At 39.1% G+C, this 22,801-nt stretch overlaps 1 protein-coding gene across 1 annotated transcript in view; it reads right to left on the reverse strand.

Annotated features, from left to right (window-relative positions):
• The window catches only part of LOC126189009 (FAD-dependent oxidoreductase domain-containing protein 1-like), an 82,719-nt gene extending 66,942 nt beyond the window's left edge, over window positions 1-15,777 (reverse strand). Inside the window, exons 1-3 of the mRNA XM_049930820.1 lie at window positions 15,185-15,777; window positions 14,868-15,097; window positions 9,745-9,858 (exon numbers count right to left, since the gene is read on the reverse strand). Of these exons, the coding sequence (XP_049786777.1) occupies window positions 9,745-9,858; window positions 14,868-15,097; window positions 15,185-15,541 (701 nt within the window). The 5' untranslated portion in view covers window positions 15,542-15,777. The remainder of the gene's footprint in view (window positions 1-9,744; window positions 9,859-14,867; window positions 15,098-15,184) is intronic.
• Between the last annotated feature and the right edge of the window lie 7,024 nt (window positions 15,778-22,801).

Here is a 22,801-nt window from a genome sequence, read left to right on the forward strand (position 1 = left end):
TTAAAATTGGAAAATGCAGTATTTCCAGACAGCTTACAAAAGTAAGGGATAAATTTCACTAATGTCTGGACTTTTTTGTGTGTCCAGTGGAGAGCATATTGAACATTTGTGAAAGGTTCATGAAAAGTTTGACTCTAAACATAATATTTTATGTGCATGCATGTAAAAGATACAACTTTTGTAAAATCAGATAGCTCTTTCGAAAATAAAAACTTTATAGTTATATGCATAAATTAATTATTGACAAAATTATTTAATCAGATAGATAAAAAATCTGCTCCCCAAGTAGCGACAGAACACACATAAAAGATGGTTGTAACTGACAAGCTTTTGGAGCCAGAACCTCCTTCTTCAGGCAGAAGGGTTGAAGTGGAGGAAGAGGGGTGAAGGAAAAGAACTAGAGAGGTCTAGGAAAAGAGGTAGATTTTGGGAAAGTCACCCATAACTGCAGGTCAGGGGAGACTTACCATACGGGATGAGAAGTATGGTAACTCTCCCCTGATTCACGGTTCTGGGTGACTTTCCTGAGATCTAGACCTCTCCAGAGCTTTTCCATCACCCTTCTTCCTTCCCATTCAACCTTCTGCCTGAAGAAGGAACCACTGGCTCCAAAAGCTTGCCAATTACAACCGTCTTTTATGTGTGTGTTCTGGCACCGCTTGGTGAGTAGATTTTTTACCTATCCAATTAAATAATTATGCATAAATTAAAATACACCCCATATTACTATCTTGATTCATGTAGCAGTATAATCTTGTGCCATCACAAGTACATTTTTGATACAGCCTGTATATAAAGTGGCTTTTTACCTGACCACAAATAACATAAAAGTAGTTTGGGTTTCTAAATAGCTCCCATAGTGAAAAAGCTCCATCTCTCAGCTGTATTTAAATAAGTCTGGTACCCGATTAAGGTTCAGTTTTATCTCAGTAGTACATCTAACAAAAGATACAAATAAAGAAAAATGCTTAATCAATAATGAAGTCCAGAAAAATGCTTAATCAATAATGGAACTTTTGCCAACAACATTAATCGAGAGAACTGGATCCTAAACTTTCTTAAGCCATTATTCCTGAGTGCAATATCAGACATTAGGTAGTCCCCCGCCATCCGCCCCTCCCCACATTATCATCAACTTTCCCCTTATTAAACTGTGGAATGAATTTAAAAAAAAATTAATGACAAAGGAATTTGCAGTGCATCGCAAGTGCTACCCACAACTCCTTCTCAGAAAAGAAAGCTAACTATCCACAGCGAGGGTACACACTTGTTACAAAATGTGCTTCCGCGGCATTATTTCTCTCCATTGCGACACCTGCTTGACCAGCCCACTGTAACCCCATTTGAAATCAAACAAGTTCAGATTTGTGCACTATACTTACTGTTCATAAATCACTTCATTGTTGCACTTCTTATTTGCGAACTGGCAGAAACTGGAAAACTCCAGGCTGTTGACGCTTTGTGTCTAACCAATCTAATAATAATAATAATAATAATAATAATAATATAAAACTGTTACAATACTATAGTAGCCCTGATGCAGTTACTGCTGTGTCGCGCTGGTAATTAATTCATTTATCTGTTTCAAAGAGAGTAATGAAGCAATTTATTTTCATTTGCTATGTATACATCTCAGTTTTATCGTCAGTGATGCACAGGACAAAGCACAACATATGTGTGTGGTGGGTGCACAATGCGAGGAACCTGTAACCTCCACCACATTAATACTACTGACTGAAAAAAGTAATTATTGTTAACTTACATAATCGATATTAGAGTCTAATAAAATTGTGATAATAGTAATGATCTTTTGAAAATAATTTAGTTTCGTGACTGCTACAGATTCGAATCATTTAGGTTTTATCCCCCAGAAAATTTAATTTTACCCCTCAGGGGGTAATTATCTCCAGGTTGTAAACCACTGATCTGGCGCACATCAGAAACAGTCATAAGGGAAATTATATTATGAGGCATGTCCGGAAAGTAAGTACTATTTTGGAAAAAACTCATAAAACATTTTTTTCCAAACCAAAATTTATTTTTACAAGAAAGACCATTTCTCAAATCATTTTTCTACACTATTTGCCACCATTGTTCAGACATTTTTCATAGCAAGAAACCAACTTTTCTATGGACTCTTCATAGAAAGATAGTGCCAGTGAAGTCGGCCACCATTGAACACTGTTTTTTGCATCACCATCGCTGCCAAAGTGCCTTCACCCAAACCCATGCTTCAAGTTCAAGAGCAAGTGGTAGTCAGAGGGTGCAAGACCAGGGATGTTTGGTGGGTAATGTAACTGCTCCTAACTGAATTGCTGAATAAGGATTTGAGTGACACTAGTAAAATGGGGGTGTGTGTTGTCATAAAGCAACACAGTGCCTTGACGGAGCATTCCACACCTTTTCTTTTGAATTACATGCCAAAGTTTCCTTGGTGTTTTACAATATTGTACTGGATCGACGGTTTCCCCTCTGGGAAAGAATGCCCTATCAATCCCAGAACAAAGTGCACAATTTTCTCTGCTGACAACATTGTTCTTGGGGGACTGTGAATGCCTACACTCCACCGACTGTTGTTTTAATTCTGGAGTGGCATGACAAAAGTTCATCACCAGTTACAATTCTGTTTAAGAATTCATCTCCCTCATCACTGTAGCACTGCCATGTTCCTTCATTTTGTTGAGAACCGTAAGCATTTTTGAAACACAACAGGGACATAATTTGTGAAAATTTAAGTGCTTTGTGACAGTCTCATCCAAACAGTCTTTAAAATTTGTAGAAATTCATCACAAAGGATTCTTATTATGAACTGCCTGTTTTCGTGAGTTTTCTCATTCATTTTCTCAACCAAACTATCATTGACAAAAAGAAACCATCCACTCCATGTTTCGTCACCTACGCTGGTTTGTCCATCATTGAATTGTCTCACCCATCTTCTCACCATTCCATAACTCATTATATTTTCATTATAAACATCAAAAAGTTGACAATGAATTTCAGCTGGCTACACACTCTTTGCATTCAAAAACCGTATTACAGAATGCACTTCGCAGTCTTAAACATTTTGATAATATTTACAGAATATTCCGTCGGTTCTTGGAGGAACATAGAGATATTAATTACTTGAATACAACGTATTTATGTTCCACATTAATATCGTGTGACATTTTACGACTATATCGATACAAAACACAGGCATGTTGTAATACTTAAAGTGACATTGAACAAATAAATCTTTTATTACAGTACATTCCAATATTAAACCTATGTGAGTGTATAAAACAGAAATGTTCTACAAGTGAGTAATGGCACAGGCTACTATGCCATACGTACAAACTGGTGAATGTGGCGAACAGACCGAATAAAGGGAGGGGGAAGAAAGACGTCTATGGAATGTGAATGTGGAACAGTTTTAACACGCTTATTAGCTAGTGGCAAGAGGAATAATAACTGGCTGCTACTTTAACAACAGTGAGTGGTGGGACTGTGTTTGGTCATTAACGACAAAGTAAGGACTCTCTGATTGGTGTTTATTAATGGCCACAATTTCAGGTAATATTAGTTTTCTCCCTTTATTTCCTTCATGGAGAATATCACATTTCACATCATATGAATGACATTCATTAAGAGCACACTCAGAGAAGGTGGAATCTTTCTTTCTCAGTCTCCAACTCCTTTCATGCTCAGCCAGTCTAGTGGTTATAGCCCTACATGATTGAACTGCACACCATTTGCCACACAGATTGCAGGAAATTCCGTAAATTCCACTCTGTTCTAAAGGTGGAATCTTATCTTTACTGCTGAACAGAAGGCAGGCAACAATATTCCTAGTGCAAAAAGCTGGAGTATATTTCCTGGATTTTAGTTTCCTGACAAGAACCTGTGAAGTCCTACCCACACATAGAATGGGGGCACTATTGCTATCAGTGTGGTTTGGTGCTGTCTTGAGGTGGATAAAGGAGAGCTGTAATGAATAATAATGAGCGTATGGCATTGGTGGCCGGGAGACCCCTCGTGGGGCGGTTCGGCCATCGCTCCACAAGCTCTTTAACGCGACTACAGCGACTTGCGAGTGAATGAGGATGAAATGATGATGGAAGACACACAACACCCAGTCATCTAGAGGCAGAGAAAATCCTTGACCCCACCGGGAATCGAACCCGGGACCCCGTGGGCAGGGACTGAGAATGCTACCGCAAGACCACAAGCTGCGGACAAGGAGAGCTGTTATACTGTGATATAATATTATTTGTTCAGTGTCTCCTTAGGTATTATGTCACGCTTGTGTTTCGTATCAACAGAGTCATAAAATGTTGCATGCCTTTGTACAGCATTCTTTGAAGTTACGAATTCTCCCCAAAGTTGTGTGGACTATTTATTAAGGATTAAGTTATCTGACAATGGCCTAAGAAACCAAAAGCTGGTTCATAACAAACTAATAAATATTATTGTGTAACATTAATAAGTCGTATTCAAGTTATTAAACATTTTGACTGATCAGTAACAAATGTAAACACAACAAAATCCAGCTGTAAAGGCTTCAGTGGGAAGACAATGAGCCAGAGAGATGAGCGGAACAGCAACACTACTGCTGTGGTGGCGATAGAATGAAATGGTACTTACTTTCTGGACACACCTCGTTTTTACTTCCAGTCTGGGGATGACTCCATGTTTTCTGCATCTAATTCTTTCTGCAGTCTTTTCAGTACTATCCTCCTCAGTTCTTTCCTGCGGACGTAATTAAGTCCCTTATTTCTTCTGACTGTTTTTATCATGTTTTAAATTAATTTAGTTGACAAAGGGTTTTGTAACTGAATAATTATGTCACTGCATACTTGTATTTTTATTCTCCCAAACCTCCTGATGATGTGCTAAGTCTGAAATGGCTGGCTCTGAGCACTATGGGACTCAACTGCTGTGGTCATAAGTCCCCTAGAACTTAGAACTCCTTAAACCTAACTAACCTAAGGACAGCACACAACACCCAGCCATCACGAGGCAGAGAAAATCCCTGACCCCGCCGGGAATCGAACCCGGGAACCCAGGCGTGGGAAGCGAGAACGCTACCGCACGACCACAAGATGAGGGCGCTAAGTCTGAACACATGTCTAATAGTAAAATTATTTAAATACAGCCAAGAGGTGTTTCTTCAGAAATACAATGTAATTAATGAAGTTTATGCAAGCTGTGGAGCACCATCATTCAAAATATTTAATGAGAAAATTATTTACACATATAGTGAAAAAGCTCTTTAGTAGACAATTACAAGTTACCAATAGATTCTGCAAGTTGTTAAAAATCCTTTTGAATAAATTAGAATATGACAATACCACAAGAAATACTTCAGAGTGGTTCAGATTATATCTCTAACAACAGAACAGTGTTCTGTATTAAACTATCAGCACACATCTGACTGAAAAGTACTTATGTGGTGTCCCACTTGGTTGCATCTAGGGCCCTTACATTTTCTTTTGCATATTTATTACCACACCACCAATCTCTCCTTTCTTCCATTGTCGTTGACGGAAATACCTTTGAAAACGAGTTCAAAAATTCAAGTGCCTGCGATCCACATTGACTAATAAAAAGTGAAGTTACAAAAGAAAAGGATCAACGAATAATAAAATACTAGTTACATGTTCTTTAGTCTGAACAATTTATTCAAGTCATGACTAATGTCACAGAAAAATAAGATACAGCTGCACGACGCTAGCAGAGCCAGTACTTCTACATGGTTGTGAAAGCCAGGTGACATCAGTAAAAACTGAAGAAGCAATCTGTGCCCTTGAGAAGAGGTACTTTAAAAGATCTATGGACCTGTCTACAATATCAAGGAAAGTAAACAGGAATGATGATTGGTTGGTTTAAATGGGAGGGGGGGGGGGGGGGGGGGGTGACCAAACTGCTTGGTCAGTGCTCCAAGAACGATGAAAGAGAGAAGATTTGCACCAGCAGTTTGTAAAACCACACATTGGCTAAATATAAGTGCAGAAGAGGCTACAGTAGTTTGTCCACATCCTTGTAGCTGATGGATCTCTCCCATAGCCAGTCCTCCATTGTCATCCTGCTGGAAAATGCCCAAGAAGCTATCAAGGATATGATGGAAGGATCAAATGTTAACAATCCTTAAACAAGTCGAGCTGACAGTGGTGGAAGATGAAGCTAATGACTGGCAACGGTAGGCTATCGTCTGCAGTAGGTATTTCCTCTGCTGTGACTGACTTCCTCCTTTATTGTGTTTTTGTAATGTGTGCTTTTGTAATTTTTTTTTTTACAGTGAGCTGTTTTTTTCTTTCGTAGTGTGGTTATTTCTTTTGTTTTCCTGCTGTAGGCCTTAAAAGCCCACTAATGTTAAAAAGTGGCAGTGGTGATAACGATCTTAATCATCAAAAACATTATCAGATGCTAAGTTTATTTTGTTTTCAGATGATAAAAACATTGTGGTAAATAGCAAATCAAGAATAATTTTTAAAAATCTATTAATGAAATTAGCCTTACTCTCTAGTGCCCTGGGTCCAGCCAGTGCCATGTCAGGAGTGGTATGGAACTTCTGTGATTACGCGGCGAAACACTCATACCCCTAGATAAGCTTTTATTATGATGGGGTCACAACTCCCCCCCTCTACACATTCTTCAGTCTCCAACAGATGCCTACCGGTGTTTGTCCTTTGGCAGCCAAGAAAAGAATAACAGCATGTTGGTCATGTGGTTGGATGCATTAGATAATAACATTGCCCAGTTCACATTTCCATATTTACTGCAAGCACATCAGAAAGACACTGGAGACATGCTACATTGCAAGTACAATGCAGCAACGCTGTCGAACGGAAACCTTTTGATTGCCCCTTATAATATATGACTTTACACACTTCAGTGTAATGGGCCTAATGGATTAGTGTGAGTTAATTTCATAAACTATTTTCTTTTCCAAGCTATGATAACCTAGGAATCATCTTATCACTGTAGTATATGTAAATTTACAGGCAGAGGGAATTAAATAAGCTGATTGGGAGCACACTGAATGGAAAATGTAATTATGACTGTAATGGCAATGAAGCAGAAGGGACACTTGAAATACAGCCAGATGAATGGATACGAGATCTACCAAGGCAGTACTTTACTGAAGTCCATGAGATAAGAAAGACAGTCACATGAGGGCCTATGAAGTGTAGTAGGTGACATCAGGAAACATGCTGGAGCAGCTCTGGTGGATATAGCTGCTGACCATAATGCACGAGAAGGTTTAGAGGAACCCCTTATCAACAGCTGACGTAAAAATGTATGATGACGGTGATAAATATTTTAGTAACTTGTAAATGATAATATTTTTAAAATTTTAGGGTAATTTCACACCCTTCGAAACATGTGAGAAGGAACATCAGCACATCAATTCTCTTGTAAACATGTATTATGTACTTTTATTTTCTAATCCATTTACATCATCAAGGATCTCCTCAATATGAGTCCTCAGAATGAACAATGTGTATAGTATCTAATCTAATGTAACTCTATTCCAACTGTCTCCACATTATTTCCTGAATGTTGTTAAAAACCACCTCAAATATCAACATCACCACTGTGATAAAGGTATGAAGTGCCAATATTATGAAAGGGACAGATTGCTACTTTCCATGTAAAGGAGATACTGAGACACAGACCATCACAATGAAAAAACTGCTACATATTTGAGATCTCAGCCAAAACGCCTTCTTCTGAAGTAGAAAACACAGACATTCACACAAGCACAACTCACACAGACATGACCACTGTCTCTGGGTACTGTGGCTGGACTGAGGACAGTAACATTATTTCAATGACACTAAATCATAAGAGTAAGGCCAGTCAACTATATATATATGATGTGACTTACCAAATGAAAGTGCTGGCAGGTCGACAGACGCAAAAAAAAAAAAAAAAAAAAAAAAAAAAAAAAAAAAAATTTCAAGCTTTCGCAACAAACTGTTGCCTTCCTTTGTGGAATGTTTCCTTCTATTATATATATATATATATATATATATATATATATATATATATATATACTGTTGCCTTCCTTTGTGGAATGTTTCCTTCTATTATATATATATATATATAATAATAATATTATATATATATATGGGGAAGGTTATCTGGATACTTCCTACTAACACCAACCTATCCGAACTCCGGAGATGGGAACTTGCTCTTCAATATATCCTCTCTTCCCGTTATCCACCAGGCCTCAATCTCCGCTAATTTCAAGTTACCGCCACTCATACCTCACCTGTCATTCAACAACATCTTTGCCTCTGCACTTCTGCCTCGACTGACATCTCTGCCCAAACTCTTTGTCTTTAAATATGTCTGCTTGTGTCTGTATATGTGTGGATGGATATGTGTGTGTGTGCGAGTGTATACCCGTCCCTTTTTCCCCATAAGGTAAGTCTTTCCGCTCCCGGGACTGGAATGACTCCTTACCCTCTCCCTTAAAACCCACATCCTTTCGTCTTTCCCTCTCCTTCCCTCTTTCCTGATGAGGCAACAGTTTGTTGCGAAAGCTTGAATTTTGTGTGTATGTTTGTGTTCGTTTGTGTGTCTGTCGACCTGCCAGCACTTTCATTTGGTAAGTCACATCATCTTTGTTTTTTTTATATATATATATATATATATATATATATATATATATATATATATATATAGAGAGAGGGAAACATTCCACGTGGGAAAAATATATCTACAAACAAAGATGATGTAACTTGCCAAACGAAAGTGTTGGTATGTTGATAGAGACAATAACAAACACAAACACACAAAATTCTAGCTTTCACAACCCACGGTTGCTTCATCAGGAAAGAGGGAAGGAGAGGGAAAGACGAAAGGATGTGGGTTTTAAGGGAGAGGGTAAGGAGTCATTCCAATCCCAGGAGCGGAAAGACTTACCTTAGGGGGATTAGAATGACTCCTTACCCTCTCCCTTAAAACCCACATCCTTTCGTCTTTCCCTCTCCTTCCCTCTTTCCTGATGAAGCAACCGTGGGTTGCGAAAGCTTGAATTTTGTGTGTGTGTTTGTGTTTGTTATTGTCTCTATCAACATACCAACGCTTTCGTTTGGTAAGTTACATCATCTTTGTTTTTAGATATATATATATGCTGTGACTTACCAAACGAGAAAGCGCTGGTAGATAGACAGACCATTGTCTGTATATGTGCGGATGGATATGTGTGTACGAGTGTATACCTGTCCTTTTTCCCCCTAAGGTAAGTCTTTCCACTCCCGAGATTGGAATGACTCCTTACCCTCTCCCTTGTGTGTTTTTTATTGTGTCTATCTACCAGCGCTTTCTCCTCTATTATATAAAACCTCCCTGAACTTTGCCTGAAAAAACAATAACGTGATCTTGAGTATAATATCTATGAATCTAAATGAGAAACTTGTATTGTAACGATCAACAGAGAACGATATTCATTATGAGTAATGGAAAGAAGTAAAAAATAGCCTTTGAGTATAAGTAGTAATCCAGCTATTCTATAATGTATCTTACTATTAAGATGGGTGGATGGTTATGGTTTTAAAGCACTGAAACTACTCGGACATTAGCACCTTTTACTGTTAAGGTCCCAGGCACAACTGCTGCAAGCTTCTAGCAACAATCCAACTAAAAGATGTAAATTAAGAGGAAAAATAACAGAATTAGAATTTCTCAGACTTTTGCGCCCTACTGCAACTACAATGTAGTTTAGACATCTTAAATGCCTAGGTAGCTTACCACCCTTCATTTTCGAGACCGTGGCAACCCAGTGCAATTCCAGTTGTGTCCAACCATGGAAATTTTTTCTTCAGCATTGTTGGTGATAGTAATTCATTTTTAACACCCAGCTGACTAGAAATAAATAAGAACTTTATACAGTAACAAGTCTTTGAAATATAATAATTATTACATTTTATTAAAAACTAATGCATTTGCACATGAATACAAAATACAATTCTAGATTTATTATTTAAGCATGTCATAAGCATCAAACACTTTATATAACACCAAACAACAGATAACAATTGGAAAGGTGAAAAATTGGAAGATTAAAAACAGTGAGTAAACAAATATATAAGCTAATATATTTTGGACCATGAACTGGGCATGTCTAGCACATCTGGGGTAGCCTTCATGAGCTCTCCAACAGCACAAGTGCTGTGGCATAGCTTCACTGCCATAAGCTGGGTACTAGTCTCTTTTTGTCCGCAATCACACACCACCCATTCAACTGATAATCCTTATCTATTCATGGTGCTTTTGATTCTTGCAACTTTGGAATGTAATCTCCAAGATCTTGATACTTCCCACTTCTCTGTGTGTCTTGAGGGATAGTGTTCCCTCGATATACACCAATATTGGCGATCGACATTTCTTTTCTTGCCACATTTCTACTCGAATTTGTAGTGGTGTATCAGCGAGAATTTCTGTTGTGTGCGTGACATTCATCCTTCATTTTAATCGGCAGCTGGCTGTTTGGTTTCCAAAACGGGGGCAGGTCATAGATGTAAATAATTTAGTTTCTTCTTTCTTGGATGCCACTTTTCATCTGATGCTATGGGGAGTGATAGCAGCTAGACAATACAGTTTTTTAGTATTTGTTGGTCTCAAACAGCCTGTGAATATGTGACATGATTCAACTGAGTAGTATTATCACTTATTTGGCATGGCCAGAGTTATACCACACAAGACAAGTGTACTACTCAGCTAAGTATCACAAACCTAAAGCCATAGTCCTTACCGCCATGGGTTGCACACAATGCAGTTTCTGTCAGCTACTTTATGCTTTGTGTTCATCAGTGCTCCCCGAAAATGACTGCTCCAGCTAATGTGACACCCAAGTATTTTGGTATTGCTATACGATTTTGCCATAAGCTGTGATGCATTCAGTGTGGACTAGTGGTCGGTGTTGCTGGCTGGCCTGCTGCAGGTCGCTAGTTCAAAGCCGAAGACAGAAATTATTTGATATTCAGTATCATGTAATTGGATAGATAAAAAAATCTTCTCACCAAGCAACGCCAGACACACAGAGAAAAGAAGGTTATAATTAGGCAAGCTTTCAGAGTCAATGTGGCCTTAGTTGCCTGAGTCTGCAGTCATATGTGTGCGAGTTGCATTTGTGTGAGCATGTATGTGTGTGTTTGTCGTCTAATTTTAACAAAGGCCTTACTGCGCAAAAGCTATATTTGTGGCAATCTTTTTATTGTGCCTCTCTGCGACTCAGCATTTCCGCTGTATGGTGAGATGCAACTTTCCTTTTCACAATACTGTTTCTTGTCTGGACGAGGATCATAAACTCCATAAATGAATGGAACGAGATAAGGATCTTGGACAACCTCGACCTGTCTGAACCAACAAGGCAAACAAACTGAGTACTCCAAGGAGACCTACTAAGCCCGCTCCTGTTCATTCTGGCAGCAAAGGACATTATGGAAATCGCTCAAGACGAAGATGTCGAAGCATAAGCCTATGCGGACGACATTGTGATAGGCTCAAAAAACTTAAAGAAACTACATGAGACTACAGAAGACGTGGAAAAATGGTGCACAAAACACAAGTTCATAATCAACACCGACAAGACGGAAATGATGGTATTCAGGCGGGCAAATCCCAAAAACGATAAGAATTGCACTACAAGGAAAGCAAATATCTATCACTAAAAAAGATTACAAATATCTAGGGATAACACTCCAGTCATCCGCAAAGTGCTTCACTAAACACACAACAGAGAAAGCGACACAAGCCATCAGAGCAATAAAAGAAATAAGTTCCATCAGAACACTAAATCTAGACACAGCTATGGCACTCTTCAAATAAAAAAAATACCGAAACTGGCTTATGGGATAGAAATCATATGGATACATCTAAATGAAAAGAACTTAGAAAGATTGGAAAGAGTAAAAGCAGCCTATATCAAAAGAGCATTAGGGGTAGCAAAAACCACAAGATCAAGATTAGTCTACCTTCCTGCCCGAGAATCTTTCATCATAGAGGATCTAAGGACAAGGTTCTCACTTCCCAACACATCAGCATCGGAGAACCTACTAAGATCACTACTCAATAAAAGAGAGGAAGTACCAACGGAATTCTATGGATCCGGGGCCATGATCGACCACACTTGGACAGCAGCATATTTTGAGATGAGACACGTACTTAGAAGACTCGCAGTACACAGATTCCACCATGAAATTTGTGCAAATACAACATACCACGAACCGTCAAACCTTTGCAAGTGTACACTATGTGGACAGTCTTGTGAGTGATACCATATAGAAATACACAACAAGAGGACCAGATCAATTAGAGACTATGCAATAAATGGTTCAAATGATAATCTGTTATAATACCTGCACTAAATGTAATCTACAACTAAGAATTATGCAGACACTCAATACATCCTTGTAATTCTCTCTCAAATGACTGTATTCTAATGTATAACTATAATGGCTATTTTGCTACAATAAATCGTTTATAATACTGTTTCTTCTTACATAACCATTTTGTTGTTCTAGAAGTAACACATTGTAATAATCTTTAATCCATTATTCAATACAACTGAATATATGTTGTAGGCATTGTTTACCATACTGATAGCTACATCATTTGAAGTTTTTCATGATCCCCTTGTTTACACAGTGACCTCACCTTTTCTGTAAGCCAACTTCTGGAATTTTAGTGTTCAGCCAAGAGAAAGATGCAGTAAGAACAACAACTAGAAGTAGTAGTTGGGGTTCACTGTAAAGAACTATTTTTAAAACATTGGGTATCTTTAGGGGCACCAATTAGTCACCTACCACCTTGTTGTGCGCGTATCGGGAAAAATGTTACTAACAAGGGAACCTCCCCATCGCACCCCCCTCAGATTTAGTTATAAGTTGGCACAGTGGATAGGCCTTGAAAAACTAAACACAGATCAATCGAGGGAACAGGAAGAAGTTGTTTGGGACTATGAAAAAAATAAGCAAAATATATCAAAATATACAAACTTAGTAGCCCATGCTCCACATAGGCAACAATAAGGAGAGTACCAGCTCAGTAGCGCCGTGGTCCTGTGGTTAGCGTGAGGGACGGTGGAATGAGAGGTCCTTGGTTCAAGTCTTCCCTCGAGTGAAAATTTTAATTTTTTATTTTCAGACAATTATCAAAGTTCTCACACACACACACTCACACACACACACACACACACACACACACACACACACACACAAATCAACTTCGCTCTCCAAAATTCCAGGACATGTTCAGATTTGCTTGGAAATATGCAGGATTTGACAGTCTACACACAGAAAAATTTGAAAACGTTAAAAACATATGTTCTGACAGAGCACAGGGAAAACTGTGCGACTGTGAAACTGTTGCATTCATTTGTTGCAGTTTATGAGACAAACTCTTATGTTTTCATCACTTTTTTGGGAGTGATTATCACATCCACAAGAAAAGCTAAATCGGGCAAGGTAGAAGAATCTTTTTACCCATTCGCCACGTGCACAAGTTAGGTGGGTCGACAACATATTCCTGTCATGTGACGCACATGCCGTCACCAGTGTCGTATAGAATATATCAGACGTGTTTTCCTGTGGAGGAATCAGTTCACCTATGACCTTGCGATAAAATGTTTTCGGTTCCCATTGGAGAGGCATGTCCTTTCGTCTACTAATCGCACGTTTTTGCGGTGCGGTCACAAAACACAGACACTAAACTTATTACAGCGAACAGAGACGTCAATGGACGAATGGACAGATCGTAACTGCGAAAATAAAGAAATTGAACTTTTCAGGCAAGGGAGGACTTGAACCAAGGACTTCTCGTTCCACAGCTGCTCACGCTAACCATGGGACCACGGCGCTCCTGATCTCACACAGACCTTGATGTTGTCTATCTTGCACATAGACTACTCAGTTTGTATATTTTGCTTATTTTTTTCATAGTTCTACACAACTTCTTGGGAGGTTCCCTTGTAAGTATTTCACTAAGAGTTCTATAAGTAATCATGGAACAAGAGGCAGTTTGAACATCAAGGAAAAATACACAAAAAACTCAAAACAGTACTTTCTATCAAGAAATGTAAGTGTATAGTAAACTGCCATGGAGATAAAAATGATCACTAAAACACCTTTGTCTGATACGGCAACTACAATATACTTCATACGTACTGGATACTACAGATTTAAAAATTAGCGTTATGAGTTAAGGTAGTGATTAATAATGAAAGAAAATAACTAATACGTTCTGTCACATAACAATATGTGATCAAATGTAATACATTTAGAAGAAAATCATGCGTCAAGATCTATAGTGCATGATAGTAATGTATTCTCATAAACTCAACATCTCACTCATCATGGGAGGGCCCTGATTCAGTTTTTCGGATGGACTGAAGAGAGGACATGAAAACGTGTGGAGCAGATGTTTATGGCAGTAGTCAAGTTTTCCAAACACACTGGAGGGAGTGCAAGGGGCATAGTAAGCTGTTCATGGTCCAAGAGTCACCAGTGGATCTCCATAGTGTACACAGTGATAAATTATCTTTTATATTATAAATTCTCTGATGTGAGCTGTGTACAATCAAAGGAACACTGTACAACAGGAATCAACTACATGAGGCAGCGCAGTTGTTGAGACACTGATCTTATTTTTGTGAGGACGGAGATTAGTTTGTACTGTTAATTCCAAGCTGGTTCCTTCAGCATGGTCACGACCAACCACCTCCACTATTATCTCATAAAAACCCATTTTCATATCCCATGTTTAGGCAAATTTTTTGCAATCATTCTCCTTGTTTATGATGAGAAATTATGCACCATCATGAGATGATGCACGGATGGATGGATAAATAAATAAATGAAATTGTCTTAACTTACTGTTGCAGGTGTACGTTTTCCTCCAGTTGTTGGGCAGATCTGTCAGTTGCTAAGGAAAGGTACCCGTAAGGTGTAAAGCACACATCAGGTGGGTTATCTCCCTCTACATGAAGATATCTCTTTATGTTTCGAAGAAATTCTGCACCAAACATTGACATCTGAATGTTCTCAGGCAAGCTGAACTGTTGCCTTATACCGCCACAGGAAAGTGGTGTAGAGGCCTTGACATACTACAGCAAGAACAGATTACGTTTCTTAATTATCTATAACTAACATAATAAAGTAACCAATCTTATAAATGCAATTCTGATAAGTACCGAAGGATCTTTCTCAATGACAATAACTCTGACACCATCCCGCACCCTAGTCTGTAGCCAGTATGCTATTGAGGAACCAATGACGCCACCACCGATGACAACAATATCACAGTGATCACTAAAGAACTTATTTTCGTAGTGCTGTTTATGTATAAAGGGAATATAATTTTTTATAGTTTTTAAGTCTGCTTTTAATATCCTTAATGTCCTACTCAATGGATGTTCGAACTTTTGGACTGGTGGTCCATCTTTATCAGATGACTTTGTACAATACAGGCGAAAGCGTGCTGAATTTCTTTCAAAAAATTTAAAACTTTTACCACATTTACTCATAAAATTCATGGTAATAATACACATGTTAATGATCTGACCGAAACTTATGGCTTATCAATATTTCAAAGTCCAAGAACACATCGATGCCGTTTTAATGACAACTTTCAGTAAATTCATACGCTTTTAATGTGTGTTCTTTAGGCATAATTTAAGTGAGAAATGCAATTTTCCATTTAAAACAATTACAACGTAAAGTTCTATTTATCAACAGCAGACGTAAATACGCTTTCCCGCTGATTTTGTCAAAGTTCATGGACGAAGAAGTTACTAAATACAGTATGTAGTTGAAAAAGTGCGTCCATCGATTACACATAGGGATGGCAGCTATTGTGTTCCTTAGATTCGACAAGAATTATTTCACACATTGTGGCGTTACTCTTTTGATGTGATAGACTATTAGTTAACAATTTGACCATGACCAAATGTCATGTATGACTGCTAGCGGCGATTATAAGGTCAGCATTGATAAGCTTGAAGGACCTGACGACTGGGCCAAATGGAAATGGCATATTTCTATGGTGCTACGTTCATATGGGCTAGAAGATATTATTAACGGTACACGTGAACGTGTAGAGTTGCCGCAAGATGCGACAAGTGAACAAAAAGAAGCGTATGTGGAATGGCTCAAGGACGACGCAAAGGCAGCAAGTCTTATAGCAAGTGCGCTAAGTAAACCTGTTGCAGAACTCGTCTTAACGTGCAAGAATGCTAAAGAAATCTGGGACAAAACACGCGCCCGATTTGAACGTAGCAGTACTCAGCGTTTGAATATGTTGATTGAAACATTTTTCCGTGTTAAACGTGATGAATCGGAAGATATTAGTGCACATGTGGCCAAACTGCAGAAGTTATTTGTGGACCTGAACGATGAATTAGCAAAACATGAAGAAAATACGCTATCTGAAAGAATCTTAAATGGTCGAATTTTGTCTACACTGGGAAAAGAGTACGACAATTTTAAGGATCTCTGGGATACGATACCGACAGAAAAGCAAAGCTTGAATTTATTGATTGAAAAACTGTGTACTATTGAACTGCGTGGACAAGACGTTAATGGAAGTGCAGATTTTGTCGTTTCTAAAACAAGAAAACGGCAAACAAGTAATCAGTAAGTAAAGATGACGAAGTCACAATTAAAACAGAAGTTTCCGTGTAATAAATGCAAACAATTAGGTCACTGGGCAGCAGAGTGTCCACAGAACACTCGTGACAGCAATAAAAGAAAAGAGAAGAAGCGAGACAGTGAACACGCTGCATTTACTTCATACGCTATGGGTGTGTGTACCAGTAATCACAGTGACCCAAATAAATGGTATTGCGACAGTGGCGCTACAAATCATATCACTCCCAACAAACAGTATTTTGTTTCGTATAGTGAATTTGATGTTCCTCAAGTAATTTCATTGGGAAAACAAGATGTCAAAATGTGTGCGTACGGCCAAGGAACAGTTTACATCCAAATCCGACGAAACAATAAATGGTACAATGCTAGAATGGACAATGTTTTGTACGTCCCTGATGCAAGTGCTAAACTGTTCTCTGTGAGAGCCATTGCCTGCAGAGGCTACAGTACTAATTTTAGTTATAATAATGTCTGTGTTCGAAAACAAGTCAGTGGCAATATTGTTATGACAGGTTATGTGAAAAATGGACTTTATGTGTTGAACATGCGTATTGTTAGAAATGCAAAAATGAGGGTCAACAGAAGCGTCCGATCTTACCCGTCGGCTTTGACCCGTGACGTAAGCGTGTTGTGGTGTGTGACGTCATTACGGCGCGGAGTTTGATTTGCGATTGTGGCGTGTTTGTAGATGTCTTGTTTTTGTTTGTCGTGCTCTCTGGTGGTGTGTTCATGGTTTTCGTTTGTTTCGTGTGGTGGGGTCAGTTTTCTGTTGCTCAGGTGTTGGATTTGAAGCGGAATTTCTATTAGTGAGTTAATGGTTAATTTAATGCTCATTGCTGTACGTCGGGTGAGTTTGTTATTGAGTGTATTTGGTTGTGGTTCGGTTGATCTGTAGCGTAGCCCTGAATACGAGGTTAGGTTGGGAGTTTTTTTTTGGAATGCGGCCGCGGCAGCGGCCGCCTATGATTCGAAAATATTGATTTGACACTAATGAACATGTATACGTAATATGAAGCAATTTGATGAACATATTGATCTGTAGCGTAGCCCACTTGAGGTTAGGTTGGGAGTTTTTTTTTGGAATGCGGCCGCGGCAGCGGCCGCCTATGATTAGAAAATATTGATTTGACACTAATGAAGCCTGTGGGGGGATGGGGGGGCACTGCAGACTCCCCCCACCGCATAACGACACATGATGATCAAATTTTGAAAAAAAATGAAAAATTTTTTCCGTACCTGCTAAACTGCATAAGTGCCGATGTATGTAGGTGTAAGGGAAGCTTTCGTTTCTTAGTTTTCTATTGGGGGATGTGATCGGTAGGTTCTGTTGAGCTATATAGGTTAAGGGAAGTGTCCGATTATGAATAGGAATGTGTTTTTTGGTATTTGGTCAGTTTTGTGATGTTGATTTATTTCGTTGTTTTGCGTGGTTTTGAATGGCGGTAGGTGGCTACATTTCTGTATATTTAGTTTCTCCGCACCCAAAAACCCCTAATTTCCCACGCTTGTCCCGTTACAGTCATTAGGCTTTTTGTGAAACTTGTGTATTTCAGTGTTTACAATACGTATGCGATGTTTTTATATCCGCCATATTGGAATTGTTTATAGTCGTTTCCGCGGTATTTGTGACGTCATGGGTCAAAGCCGACGGGTAAGATCGGACGCTTCTGTATTTCCAAAAATGAATTGTATGAGCTTGATGACTTCATCCGAAACATTGCAAGTGTACCATGAAAGGTTTGGTCATCAGAATAAACAACATGTGAAGAATATTTTAAAAGGAATGAACATTAATGTGGAAGATGCCAAGAGTGAATTTTGTGACGGCTGTGCGGTTGGAAAGATGCATAGGCTGCCATTCAAAACACGAACAATACACGCTACCAGTACTGGTGAATTAATCCACGCGGATGTAAATGGACCAATGAGCACGAAATCTTTTGGAGGCAAGCATTATTATGTATGTTTCAAAGACGATTTTAGTAAATTTCGTCGAATTTTCTTTTTAAGACACAAAAGTGAAGTGCGTACTGTGCTTAAGCAGTTTTTAAATGAAGCACGAACTAATGGACATGTTGTCAAACAATTTAGATGTGATGGTGGCAAAGAATTTAACAATAAGAATGTCAGTGAACTGCTTGCAGACAGGGGAATAGAGCTACTGATTCCTCCTCCTTTCACTCCTGAACAAAATGGTGTGGCTGAACGGGAAAATAGGACCATTGTTGAAGCTGCCCGGTCAATGCTAAATCCGAGTAAATTACCTAAAGGGTTGTGAGCAGAGGCATGTAACATGGCAGTCTACCTAATAAATCGTACTGGAAAATCATCAGTTGAAAATAAAACCCCTTATGAACTATGGTTTAATCGACCAGTAGGACGACTTGATCATCTCAGAATTTTTGGCACAGGCTTGCGTGTTCACATTAACAAACAATTCCGTTCCAAGTTTGATGATAAGGCAGTTTTTGGACGACTTGTTGGATATGTTAATGACAAAGATGGGTTCAGAGTTTGGATTCCATCTAAAAGAAAAGTGGTGTTGAGTCACGATGTAAAATTTAAGGCAGAAATTGTTTGTGATTTACATAGTGATCATGTTGAATTTGAAGTCCCTCGGGAAGAATTTAATGATCCAAATTCATCTAAAGATGACCAATGTAAATCTCCTAGGCTGTACACTTCTGGAGGAAGCCAAACTCAAGAAAAAATTGGCACTCTCGATTCTAGAGAAAGTCAAGAGTCGAGTGAATCTGAAGAAAATAAAGAATTAACAGAATTTCTAAAAGCAGAAGCTGCTGAATCTTCTAATGAAGAGAAACAGAAGAATAGAAGACAACGAAGAAAACCAACCTGGATGGAAAGTGGTGAATTTTGTATGGCAACAAAAGTTGATGCACTTGGATACAAAGATCCAAACTGTTTTTCAGAAATATTGCAGTCAAACGAGAAGGAAGAATGGATGCAAGCTATTAGTGAAGAACTTCAATCACTTAAGGAAAACAATACCTGGGTGCTGGTTGACCGTCTGAAGAATGCCAAAGTATTGCAAAACCGCTGGGTTCTACGGCGAAAGGTCGCAGTCAATGGAGGTACACGCTTTAAAGCCAGATTGGTTGCAAAAGGCTGTATTCAGAAAGCAGGAATTGATTATGACGACGCCTTTAGCCCTGTGGCACGTTATGACACCATACGAATTCTGTTGGCTGTAGCTGCTTCAAAGAAAATGCTGCTAGAACAATTCGATGTAAAGACAGCTTTTTTGAATGGAATACTTGAAGTATATATGGAACAACCAGAAGGTTTCGAAGATGGTACAGGCCGAGTATGTTTCTTAAAAAAAGGTCTTTATGGGTTGAAGCAAGCGCCACGTTGCTGGAACAAACGTTTTGTTGAGTTCATGAAGAAAGCTGGTTTTTCAAACAGTGATGCAGACCCATGCCTATTTTATCGTAGACAAAATGGAAATAGCCTTTATGTGGCAATCTACGTTGATGATGGCCTGATTGTCAGCAGTAACAAGAAAAAAAAATGCTGTTTTTATGGATGTTTTACAACATGAATTCGAAATAACAACTGGCAGTCTTGACAATTTTCTTGGCATAAAAATAAAGCAATATGAAGATGGAGCAATAATGATAAGTCAAGAGAAATACACAGAAGAAATTCTGCAAAGATTTCTAATGTCAGAATGCAATACAGTCTCAACTCCTATTGGACGTGAGGACAATAATCAAAACGAAGAAGTTTCGTCATCTGTACCCTACCGTGAAGCAATTGGTTGTCTCATGTACCTTTCAACAGTAACTCGTCCAGACATCACTTTTGCAGTCAATAAAGCTGCTCGAGCTATGGAGAAACCAACCACTGAAGACTGGAATAGAGTAAAGCGCATTTTCCGGTATTTGAAAGGGACCTTAAATTTTGGAATTGTATATAATAAAAAAGAAGAGTTAAAGATTGACGCTGATGCAGATTTCGCAGGTGATAACCGGACAAGGCGCTCAACAACTGGAATTCTTGCAAAGTACTCAGGTGGTGCAGTGTCATGGACAAGTCAGTTGCAGAAAGTAGTGGCCACATCCACAACCGAGGCGGAAATAATTGCAGCTAGTGAAGGAGCAAAAGAGTTAGTTTGGTTACGTCGTCTGCTATCAGAATTAGTGGAAATGTCGGGGCAGCCTCCAGTTCTTTACATTGACAATGCTAGTGCATTGAAGTTGGCAAAAAATCCAGAATATCATCGACGTTCTAAACATATAGGGGTCCGACATTTCTATGTTCGTGAAAGATATCTGAACGGTGAGATTTTCTTGGAACACATTGATGGACACAACCAGTTGGCAGATATTTTGACGAAACCCCTTGAACGAGTTCGATTTAATTTTCTATGTTCAGAAATTGGCATGCAAGAGACAAAGCAATAATTTCATGATTTTTTCTTTTGGAGGAAGTGTTAAAAGAAAAGAAAAAATTCCTTGACGTCTATATTTATGTGCTGCTCCATGACTCTGCTGTCAATATCTTTATTCTTGGCTTGTGTGTAACTTCTGTGTTTTTTCTTACAGTAAATGTGTTGTTTTTCCGTATCCAGGGTGTAATTACAAAGCTAATAAAATGTTTTCTTGCCTTTAAATAATATTTTTCATCATCATGTAACCAGAGCGCAAGCAACATCGAATCCTTGAACACTGAAATATTTTTGGGACAGTGACTCGTCTGCTACATAGTTCAATTGTGCAGTACAAACTCTTCGATTATCCGCGCTGCCACAGCTAAAAACAAAGAATACAGGATGATTCCGTGATGACGTCATTACATTGTGATGTTACAAACTTTCAGGGCTGGTGGAAAAGGGTTAATGTATGAATTCGATGTAAGAGAGACTGGTCAGGAGACGATCGAGGCGAAACACATACACGACAGTGTTCTGATATCTCTGCCAGTGGAAAACACGAAACGATACTACCGTTGCTAAGACTAGTAGGCAATCCGGACGAGCACTTACGCGTAGACGGCGTAGTGTGTACTGACAAGTGCAATCCTGGTGTACAGTGTCTGTGTTTATAACCCTGTAGTCACCTGACCAGAAGTCTTGTTCCTCCTGCCACCGAACTTCACTAATTCCCACTATATCTAACTTTAACCTATCCATTTCCCTTTTTAAATTTTCTAACCTACCTGCCCGATTAAGGGATCTGACATTCCACGCTCCAATCCGTAGAATGCCAGTTTCCTTTCTCCTGATAACGACGTCCTCCTGAGTAGTCCCCGCCCGGAGATCCGAATGGGGGACTATTTTACCTCCGGAATATTTTACCCAAGAGGACGCCATCATCATTTAATCATACAGTAGAGCTGCATGCCCTCGGGAAAAATTACGGCCGTAGTTTCCCCTTGCTTTCAGCTGTTCGCAGTACCAGCACAGCAAGGCCGTTTTGGTTATTGTTACAAGGCCAGATCAGTCAATCACCCAGACTGTTGCCCTTGCAACTACTGAAAAGGCTGCTGCCCCTCTTCAGGAACCACACGTTTGTCTGGCCTCTCAACAGATACCCCTCCGTTGTGGTTGTACCTACGGTACGGCTATCTTTATCGCTGAGGCACGCTAGCCTCCCCACCAACGGCAAGGTCCATGGTTCATGGGGGGGGGGGCTGAATTCAATATTGGCTTTAAATTATGAAGGTCAGACAAATGTGGTAAGTGTGACTCATAAGAACAGTGCAGTTCATAATAGCATACTTGGCATGTCTATATGTCACTGCAGATGATGTTCCACATGTGGTGCGGTAGGCTCATTTTCAGTCATGTAGATGATAATGTAGTCTAACTAAAAATTGCCCTCTCTAGTCGTGATGATAAACAGGTCGTTTGCAAGAGTTGGGTTGCAACCCTGCCATACTCACTCTATTGACTGAAGTGAGATAGTGAATGGATGAATATGTGTGTGTGTGTGTGTGTTTGTGTTTGTGTTTTTACATGTGTGTGTGTGTGTGTGTGTGTGTGTGTGTGTGTGTGTGTGTGTGTGCGTGTGTGTGTGCATGTGTGCAACAATATGACCCATTTGTGGCACTGTATATACAGACGAGCTAGCTGTTAGATGTATTTTTCATACAACTGTATGAGTTAGCTGCAAAATGTGTGTGTGTGTGGATTTGCT

The sequence above is a fragment of the Schistocerca cancellata genome, chromosome 5 (assembly GCF_023864275.1).
Source record: "Schistocerca cancellata isolate TAMUIC-IGC-003103 chromosome 5, iqSchCanc2.1, whole genome shotgun sequence".
Taxonomy (NCBI): domain Eukaryota; kingdom Metazoa; phylum Arthropoda; class Insecta; order Orthoptera; family Acrididae; genus Schistocerca; species Schistocerca cancellata.